The sequence below is a fragment of the Cicer arietinum genome, chromosome 4, assembly GCF_000331145.2.
Source record: "Cicer arietinum cultivar CDC Frontier isolate Library 1 chromosome 4, Cicar.CDCFrontier_v2.0, whole genome shotgun sequence".
Classification (NCBI taxonomy): domain Eukaryota; kingdom Viridiplantae; phylum Streptophyta; class Magnoliopsida; order Fabales; family Fabaceae; genus Cicer; species Cicer arietinum.
Window position 1 is genome coordinate 54,182,865 of NC_021163.2, and position 11,161 is coordinate 54,194,025.

The 11,161-nt window shown below is 26.9% G+C and overlaps 1 protein-coding gene across 1 annotated transcript; it reads left to right on the forward strand.

Moving 5' to 3' along the window:
• The first annotated feature begins 3,655 nt into the window (after positions 1-3,655).
• On the forward strand, positions 3,656-6,679 carry LOC101504883 (probable xyloglucan endotransglucosylase/hydrolase protein 28). The gene is made up of 4 exons (XM_004513180.4): positions 3,656-3,976; positions 4,082-4,182; positions 4,628-4,836; positions 6,002-6,679. The coding sequence occupies exons 1-4, from the start codon at positions 3,775-3,777 to the stop codon at positions 6,513-6,515; spliced, it is 1,026 nt and encodes a 341-aa protein (XP_004513237.1). The 5' UTR covers positions 3,656-3,774; the 3' UTR covers positions 6,516-6,679.
• The last annotated feature ends 4,482 nt before the right edge of the window (positions 6,680-11,161 follow it).

An 11,161-nucleotide genomic window follows, 5' to 3' on the forward strand; every position in this document is an offset into this window, starting at 1 on the left:
ATATTACATTGTTGACAATCATATTTTAAACTATATATATATTTAAAGATAATTATTTATCCCCAACTTTTTATTTAGCAATCATGACCTTTTTATAAGTTGTAATGAAATGATGAAAACATTTAAACAATTTATTAACCCAACTTTCTTCACCAATTTTTTTTTATAAATATAATTACTTTATCCCATAATCATTCCTACTATTTTTGTGCTGAGTTGGTTTGTTATTAAAGCGGACTCATTGTCCCTATCTCAGGCCTTCAAGTTTTAATTTTCAAGCCTTCAATTGTTTAATTAGGGATAAGATGCCTAGAACTATATTCCCTATAAGGAGAGCTATAATAAATGTTAGAAATAACATGATTAAAGAAATAAAGATCTTATAGGAAAAATATGTTTGCGAGTTTGATGAGAGAGAAACTATTTAGCGTTTGTATTATTGATTGATTGCTAAAAGATTGTATAATTGACAACTACATGAGATGTTATATCTATATATATATATATATATATATAAAGCTTGTGAGAAATTAACAAAATAATTACCAAATTACTTATTAACAACCACTAATTAACTATTAAAAGAGTTGTAACTAACACCTAAACAAGTTGTAACTAATCATCAATATTTCTATTACTCTCTTGTCAAGTTGATAGTGTTATTGATGACTACTCAATTTAAATGGTATGCAGTCATTCTACTACGGATTATTGGCAACTCTTTATATAATTTGAAAATGATTAATTCATAACAAGAATTATAAAGTTGTTGGAACAATGAAATACACACATGTAGAATTAAATTGTAAGAACAAAATTGATATAATTGTAACAAGAAAAAATAATAAAAATATGAAGAAGACTTAAATGGAGATTTACACCATACACCTAAACTTGAAATTAAACTTTTGTGTAAAAGAGATATGACAAATTTTTGAGGAATAATAGTACAAAAATATTTGATTTTGTGATAAAATCAAAAGAGATAATTCAATCCAAAATCAAAGAGAGACACACTCTTAATATGGAAATACTCCAAGTTTTTCAACAAAATTCTAGCTCCTTTTATTCATGGGTGCATGGAACATAAACACATATAGAAGGAAAATTGATACAAGAAAATTAAAGACCACAATTACTAGCATTCATCATAGTGCATTAATCCTCTTACTAATGTCATGATCTCTTAATGGAATAATGATTAAAAAAACTCACAAAGGCTTCCAAGAGACACAATCATCCACAAGACAAAAATTACTTGTTTCAGCACCCTTTCTTTATACATAAAAACCTACACAATTTGAATGTTTCTTGTACACTTGTGCACCACCTTTACTCACTTAAGTGAGCAAAATGAAATGAAAAAGCATAAGTAACCGAATAAAATAAGAAGTCAATAGGAGGCACTTAACAAGATCACAATTGTTCCAATATGATTGAAGACAATATTTGAGTTTTGTGAAGATGTTGAAGATACATCATCAATGCGTTTTGAAGAAGACATGTTGATTCCGAAACAAAGTCAGTGCAAGAAAGATGAACCAAACATAGAGCAAAGAAGATGAAACCTATGTGGTTGGTTACTAAACCGCAAGACAGAGGAGCAAACTAGTTGATCTTGAATCCACACTTCATCTTGTTGATGACAACCTCTTCTTGAATCCATTTTAAGAAATCTACGAGTTTCTTCGTCTTGAAAGAACATATTTTTGAATTCATAGGAACTACTATTGGAACATGAATTTGTGATGTTGTTGAAAGTGACAAGGCAATAGTTCTATGTCTTCAATGCAGTGGTTGATGGTTGTTTCAAATAATTAAAAATGTGATTCTCTTAGCTGCAATAAACTTTTTCATAGTAAGAAATCCAAGAAACTTTTGAATTCAAGATGTATAACTATTGTATTCTGTATTACTATGATACTATGTTACAAATCATAGAATCAAAGAGATGATGATTCATCTCGTAAGAAAATTAAGCTTGTAAGCTTATATGGACTATATGGTTTTCTATTAAGTATTTGCTGACAATCGAATATATACATTGCAAGTTAATAAGAAAAAGTATTGATTTTGGTTCAAAAAAATTTCTTTCTCTAATTTTCATTTTTTAACTACGAAGAATTTCTCATAGTTCCCTTGCTCGAATTTTTTGTTGGAAAATTTTGTTGAATCTTTGATAAATTTTGTTTTGGACAAATAAATTGAATAAATCTTTAAGGATAGTGTGTCTTCACAAACCTACCTATCTTTATTTCAATATTTCTTGTGCGGTATATTTAGAGAGTTTATGCTTTGTTAGAAATGATTGATCATAACTTAGTTCGTAATATGTAATTGATGATACATGAAGTGTTTATAGATGTCGAGATTATTTGTTTGAGCTTTATGGAGTTTATGAATTTCGTGATTGTTCGAGTTTTATGGAATTTACAAATATCGTGATTCTTCGAGCTTATAGAGTTTACGGTGATGTTATTGTTTGAACTTTACTTTTTCTATTCTATATGTCATTTTTTTTTTAGCTTTTTACACGTAACAAGACAATAAAATTTATTACTTTTATATAATTAATTATCTTTTCTAGCAGTAATGTCTTTAATAATTTATTATCTCCCTCTTACATTTTTTTCTCCGTAATAAATAATTAAAAGTATTATTGACAATTAAAAAGAAAAAATGATGAAGTATCACCTAGTTATAATAGAAAAATGCTAATATGTACCTTAGAACACTTGTTATTATACTAAAAATAATATAATTTTTGTGTTGTGCATTTCCCTTTGTTGAAAATTAGTCTTCTATTTTTTCAAGACATAATTACTATTTATGCAATCTTTAACATGTATCCTTGGGGCAATATTTGAATTACCCATACTAATATCCCCAATTTCCAAATAATAATAATAATAATAATAATAATAATAATAATAATAATAATAATAATAATAATAATAATAATAATAATAATAATAATAATAATAATTAATAATAGTAATTGAAGAGTATTGCACACTATTATCCAATAAGAAGCCACTAGTTTGTTAAATCAATCATCTTTTTATAACTATTTTCAAACTAATCAAGTTATATGGGTATATAATGATTTTTTATTGGATGTCACTGTAATTACGGTGTATGATCATTGCACTCTTAATAATAATAATAATGATAAAATTTAAATATATAATTAGTTCTTACAACTATGTGTTTTTATTTATTTATTTTAGTCTAGTAGTTTTTTTTTTAAAAAAAAATTATTTTGTTTTTTGTTCTTATCTTTTGTTTAAGTCCATACAAAATTGATTTTTATTGAAATAAATTTCTACAACTTCTTATATTTTCTAATAATAAAATGACTAAAATCAAATATTATATATATATTATAATAATTCATTTCAATAAAAATTAATGGAGACTAAAATAAATAAAATACGTAATTAGAGATTAATTATATATTTAACTTTAATAATAAAATACAATAATAAAAATTAAATTTGTCTACACTCTAACGGGAACCGCTCCACCTTCACTCATCCCGCTCTCTATATTCTAATCCATACTTCTCATCTTCTACTTCCTCACTTTCCCTTCTCTCTGTCTCTTATTATTATAAATAAATACTCTTAATAATAATAATAATAATAATAATAATAATAATAATAATAATAATAATAATAATAATAATTAATATTTCATGTCCTGAAGAAGAATTCCTTTGACACATAAATCTGTAGACTGAAAACCATATTTTGATTATTAAACGAAACAGAAATGGGCAAGTTTCATACGAGGTTGTTCTTTTTCATGTTCTTGTTCTGTTTTCTTCTTTTTATTTTTCCTTCTTGTTCTGTTTCACCCAAAAACTTTCCAATCATACCCTTTGATGAAGGGTACACACCCTTATTTGGAGACCATAACTTGATAATTCATACTAATTCTAAAACCGTTCATCTCTCACTTGATGAATCATCAGGTTCTTCATTTTCAACAATCTCATATAAACTTCCCTTTTTTAATTATTATTAAAAAAAATTCATTTTTTTCTAATTCTTGTTTTCGTTTTGGGTTCTGTTTTCAGGTTCTGGATTTGCTTCTCATGATCTTTACCTTCATGGGTATTTCAGTGCTTCAATTAAGTTACCTTATGATTACACTGCTGGGGTTGTTGTTGCATTTTATGTAAGTAACATCTCATCATCATACAATATTTTTTTTTTGTTATAATTTTTTATCCTATTTTTAAAGGGTCTGCATTTTTAATTTTAATTTTTAAAGTACGCATTTTTGTTGTTGTTGAAGATTTGAAGCTTGCTTGTAAAATTTGTGATATGACTTGTGTGAAAAACCAAAAAGCTTTCCTCCAAAAAAAAAGCTTTAATTTTCAGTTTCTTTAGTCTTTGTTAACAGTAAAGGATGACAAAAAAAAAGTTTTCATTATTATTATAATGTTTTCTGCTTTTGACCCTTTTTCCAGCAAAAAGTTATTGTTTTGTTTGAATTTTTGAAAGAAAGTACCAATTAGTCTTTTTATCTTTTATTTTTATTTTCATTTTCAACTTATTTTTTACCAGGAAATTTGGAAGGAAAAATAACAGTAATTTATTGTTCACATTTTATGCTGCAGTTATCAAATGGTGACATGTATGAGAAGAACCATGATGAAATAGACTTTGAGTTTTTAGGAAACATTAGAGGAAAAGATTGGAGGGTTCAAACCAATGTTTATGGTAATGGAAGTACAAACATTGGCAGAGAAGAAAGATATGGTCTATGGTTTGATCCTGCTGAGGATTTTCATCAGTACAGTATTCTATGGACAGATTCCAAGATCATGTAAGAACTTTAATCTAAATATATGCTTGCTATATTTGGTTATTTGGTTCACTTTTGGATTTAATATATACCACACACAACATACCTACATTTTACTTGTTATAGAAAAAGTTTCTTTATGAATCATTTTGTTTCCTTTTATGAACCAGCATTAGCTGTCTTGTATGTAGTAATTTGATGGCTTTTTGTTACTTTGTTTTTTTTTGTATTTTTTTGTTCAAAGATGTCTATGATTTTCTTCTTTTACAATTTACTACATCCATAGTTTTATCTAAACTGTTATTTGCTATTAATGGGATTACTGTGAACAATTTTTTGCATCATTGGGATTTCTGGCCGTCAAGGATCTTGCATTCACGCAATCGATGCATTAATGGCCGTTCATTGAGATCATGTGGTCTAAAAAAATAGATTTTTATTTTTATATTATAATCTAAATACCAAGCTTAAATTTGGACCATTAATTCTTGATTGAAAGGTCACCAATATGTTGACTATGTGAATGCGGCCCCGAATGGAGGTTATATGGGCTCGCTTACTCATAAAGAGTAAAAACAAGATGTCATCAGACCTAGGAACCCTCAGTAAAAAATTGGTCAGATGTTAACACCACATGATAAATTTTTAGGTATTGGAATCCTTATAAAATCTAGGAGACCTATTTTTTGTCTACTTAAATTCATGAATTAGTAGTCAATATTCATTCCTTTAGTTTCCCTAGTTATCAAGCACTGCTCATATGTCCCATATTATACCGAGTTGTATTAAGTTAGTGATTGAATTGAAGTGGTTAACCGAGTCTGAACCCTAGTTAGAATAATATTTGGTTAAGTTGTACTTAACTCGTGGTTGAAATTTGAATTATTAAGACCATTTTTCATATGTGAACAGGATGATTAAGACCAAAATAGCACAAATCTCATTTGATAAATATGTAACAATGACACTTTGGATGGAAGGAATGTCTTAGTGTTCAACAGTGACACGACATTGACTGTTACAATTACATAACACTTTTATTTTCTCAAACTATTATCAATCTCTCCGTGTCAGATATCGTATTCGTTGTTCGTATTTGTATCAATGTTTTTGATAGTGCAAAATTTGATAATCACCTCTATTTTACTTTGTTTATATGATCTTAATTTTTTTTATTCTTTTACAGATTTTATGTAGATGATGTTCCTATAAGAGAAATAAAGAGAACAGAGTCAATGAAAGGAGATTTCCCATCAAAGCCAATGACTTTATATGCTACCATATGGGATGCATCTAATTGGGCTACCAATGGTGGAAAATACAAAGTAAATTACAAATATGCACCATATGTTGCTGAGTTCACTGATTTTGTCTTACATGGTTGTTCAGTTAATCCTATTGATCATGTCACAACAAATTGTGACAACACTGCTCAAATTTCTGATAATGTTTCTTTTGGTGTAACACCATTAGAAAAAATCAAAATGGAGAACTTTAGGTTGAAACACATGACATATTCTTATTGTTATGACAGAATAAGATACAAAGTTCCTTTACCTGAATGTGTGATCAATCCTCAACAAGATGAAAGGCTAAGAAAATTTGATCCAGTTACATTCGGTAATGGTCGTCGGCACCGTCGTGGAAAGCGACACCACCGCGGCCAAGATAACCAAGCAGAAAATGCTGCTTCATTTTAATATGTTTCAATATATAACATGAAGATTTTTTTTTTTTTGTCATAAAGATATGTTTAATTTCATCTTTCATTTATCTCGTTGACAAATATATGTTTTGTCTTTCATTTTGGTGTATAGAGATAAGAGGGTAATATAATATTTATATGATTGTTGATGGTGGTTTATTACTTATTGTATCTCTTTGAGTTCCTTGCGTTTTTTTTTTCTTTTCATTCGATGAATGTAAAATGTTGCTTAGTTGTAATTTTAATACCTTTATTTTCACAGTTATATGGAATTCATTCTCTTATTTCAAACTCATTCATATTTTTGAGTTAAAATTTTTGAATTAAAAAAATATGATCTGATCATTTTAAATAATATTACATAATTTTATGATATAAAACTATCTACATGCATTAATTAAATTATAAAAATGAATAATTTTTAGAGTTAAAAATGAATTTTTTATAGAATGATTGATTTTGTGAATTAGTAAAAGTAAGAATATTAAAACAATAATTAAGCCTAAAGTGTTTTATATTTAGATAATTTTGTGTAAAAAAAATAATAAATTTGAGGTTTCTAAATCAATTTTAAAAGGAATTTTTTTGAATTTTAAGTGTATGGTTGATATCATTGTTGGTTTGATTGATTATGTTGAGACACTGTATTTTGTAAAATTATAAATTATAATTTTGGTAAAATATTATGATTTTGTAAAATTATAAATTATAATTATTCATCGTGATTGGAGCAAATTTATCTTATATCAAATATAATATTTTTATGTTAGAATCAATTTTTGAGGTGAATACATCACATGTTAACATCAATTTTACCGGATATAAAAACCCAATGAATCAATTTTACATCTCTAGTCTGTTTTTATCAATGGAATGTTAAGATGATTTATGTATTTAGACACACCTCATGGTTTTAATAAACTAGTTATTAGAAAGAATTATTTAATGAACGTTAGGTGTGGATTATTTTTGTTGGTACTAGTTATCCAATATGAAACCAATGCAAGTTGCTGAATTTTTATTCCAGGATTGTACTGAAATATGTTGGACTGGCTTTTAAATTCACAATGTCAGATTTTTGTCCGCTTAAGGACATAAATTGTTGTCATTTTGTGAATCTAATTGGAATCCAAAGTCAATTTGAGTGTGACAATTGCTGCAGCAGTAGTGCTGTAATTGGTTAGTTTACTGATGCTTTCATTAAATAATGACCAAAATTTCTCTCTCTCTCTCTCTCCTATGGTTTTGTCATGTGGCGTGTAGACTCGGTTGAGAATTTAAATTGGGCAGTTAGGAATCTATATTGACAATAGATAATTGATTTAAATGTCTGTTTGGTAATGTGGGGAAAAATTAATTTTAAACGAATTTTGGGTAAAAGAAATTAGGTTGGTTAGTAAAAAAAATTTAGGTTGTAAAAAAGAAATTCGGAGAAGAAGAAAATATGATTTTTTAGATAAAATCTAGTTTAAATGTCATTTTAATCTCTAGTTAAATCATAATTTAAGATTATGAACACATTATCGTCCAAGTTAACAACATCTAAATTAGCAAATTAATAATGTTAGTGTTTAATTTTCAGTTAGTGATCTAAAGGATAATAAAGGAGATTTAAGAAAGGTATATTTTGGTTCAAATTTAGAAAACTAATCTGACAATTAATTATACTTTTAGAGACTATTATAGAGATTTATCCATTAATTTTGTAGAGTTAATTATATCTCCAAAAAGGGGAAATTTGACAAATGAATGTGAAAACTTTACGTAATACAACGGATATTATTTCAAATCTGGCTATATAGCTATTCAACATAATGCAATTAAAATGTCATGCAGTATCCAACGAGTTGGGATTAACGCTAAAAAATATTTGGCGAAGTGTTATATAAACAAGCTCCTTCAATAACCTTAAATTAAGTTGAATGATCATAGAAATTCATTCTTGTAAGAGTGTGTTTGGATGAATAATTTTTTTTTGAAAGAATGTAATTTTTTAAGGGAATTCAAATCTTTCAATGCATATTAGTTTGGATAATAAATTTGAAAAAAAAAATTAAAATAAAGAGATTTTATGAGATATTTTATCAAAACTAAATTTAGAGAATTTTAAATACTAACTAAAATTTAAGAATTTTAAATTACTTTTTTAGTTTATAATATATGAATCATGAAATGGTCCCTTTGATTTTACCAAATTTGCAATTTTGACCCTATATATCAAAATTTGTATTTAGTCCCTTTATTTATTTTGTATTTTTTGCAAATTGATTCCTAAAATTTCAAATTTTGCAAATTGGTTCCTAAAAATTTATAAAATAGTCCCTCAATTTCACCAAAAAATTAGTTTTGGCCCAAATTTATATATATTTTTGTCCCAAAACTTTTAAAATATATAAAAAATAGCACAATGTTAAATGAATAATTCTTTTATCCAAACAACAAAACTTTAAAATAAAAGAAATTCAATTGAAACATTTAAATTGTCTAAAATTTTAATTTCTCTACAATTTTCAATTATTCCATCCAAAGACACTCTAAAGTTTATTCACAATTTTAACTATAGGATTATTATTAAGTTATTTTATTTGCATATGATTATATACGTTATGCTCTGTTCTCACATGATATATAAGATTAGTTAGTATACAGTAGTTATTGTTTCATTTTGATTATGTACATAAAATTGAACAATGTGGATTAGTACTGATAAAGTACATATCTATTTTTAAGGATCAAACTTATTGACACTAAGAGATCTGACTTTGAAATGGAAACAATGCTAAGTTATGGGAGAACACCTCTAAAATAACTATGGCATAACTTTAAAAACCTTTGCAACAAATTTGTTTAATTGATTTTTACATGCATCTTGTTAATGTTGATAGTTCACTACTAGAAATATGTTATATACCTTTGGAAATTTTATAAAGTGACATGCAAAGCATCGAATTAAATAGAAATTAATCATAAACTATATTTTTCAAAATCAAAACTAACTTTCTTCTTTCAAACGTAAATACAAATTATTACCCTAGCACAAGTATAAATTATTATACATAAAGTAAGGTGAAACTATCGTGGATTTGAAGAAATGGTTCACACATAGTATGAATCATTTGGATGACCTAGGAAAAACATTTTCAATTGAAGATTTAATAAATAAAGTGTTAAAATGTATATGCATGGATTGACAACCCAAGATAACGGCGATTGCAAAGTGAATGAACTTAGCCGCTGTTACCATAACAATCTGGTTTGACAAGTTACAAGAACATGAGTAAGATCTCAATCAATTATTTGTGCATGAAGAAAAAAAGCAAAAGAAGTAATATAAAAATATAGTCTTGGTTGACTCATCCTCAAGATCTAAGAAGGACATAAATTCTGACAATAGTGAGTTTTAAAAACTTGACTCAAGTGGCGAAAAAATGAGTCTCTATAAAAAAATACAACAAATTCCTTAGATGAAAAGGAATTATAAAAAAAAAAGACTTGTTTAACAAATCAAAGAAAACACGTAAGAATGAAGTTATCAACTCATCCATCATGTGTTATGAGTGTGAAAAATTCAAACACAAAATAAGAGTGTTCATAATACATTGAGAAGATGGTGAAATATGAGAAAATAGGTTAAAAGAATAAAACATGCAAGAGAGCTTACAAATTTTGGGATGATAGTAGTGAAACTTCAAGTGAAAGCTCCTACAACAATGGGGTCGCAAATCTGGGTCTCATGGATTAACACAATAAAAAAGAGGTTAGTAACTGTCGCGTCCGGCTTGTCTGCGAAAAAGGAGTCGCCACCAATTTTATTTTTATTAAAGGAAAAATTGGATAAAATCTAAAATAATATTTTTGAACCAAAAATTTGGATTCGGGAGTCGATTACGAGTAGGGAATTATTAACACCCTACGACGTCCGGTAAAACGGTTACCCTATAATTAATTATATACAAACTATTTATTTATTTATTTATTTTTACCCCAAAAAAAATAATAAAAAATTAAATTATTTACATTAATGAAAGAAGAAAAAAATATTTGTTTTATTAATTTGGTTTGACTAGGGTAAGACCTTGCTCCTACGTATCCCCAGGTGCAATAGGGAAATCAAAACACACGTAGTTCTTAGGTAGAAAATATTTATGTGTTGACCGATTTTATTATTATTTTTATTTATATATGTATCAAAATATAAAAATAAAAATAAAAATGTAATAATAGTAATAATGATGATAATAATAATAATAATATTTATTCATGGATTATATCTTCTACATCTGTTTTAAAGTAAAGAAAAAAAAACGTAATATGGCGGTATGTGAACGAGACAGATGGACACGATGGTGAAATAATCTGTTAAATTATTTGCTCGTACCTTGTCGGATATGTCGCGACACAAAGATCACCCACGATTGAGAATGAGTAATATGGCGCGGCGAGCGATGATGAATTTCATCCGGCGGCCAAGACCATTAATTCTAATTCTAAATGTGAAAACATTTATCTGTTGTTATGATTTTTTTTTAGTTATAAAGACATATTATGAATATTATATTACAATATGGTGCAATTTATTTTCTCGGCCTATAAACATCAATTGGTTATATTTTTTATTATTATTTTTGTGTTGCAAAGAAA

Excerpts from the sequence above, each read along its gene's own strand:
- LOC101504883 (XM_004513180.4), top strand. The coding sequence starts at position 3,775 with ATGGGCAAGTTTCATACGAGGTTGTTCTTTTTCATGTTCTTGTTCTGT. Across the intron at positions 3,977-4,081 it reads CTCACTTGATGAATCATCAG|GTTCTGGATTTGCTTCTCAT; the intron begins GTTCTTCATTTT and ends TTCTGTTTTCAG. Across the intron at positions 4,837-6,001 it reads TGGACAGATTCCAAGATCAT|ATTTTATGTAGATGATGTTC; the intron begins GTAAGAACTTTA and ends ATTCTTTTACAG.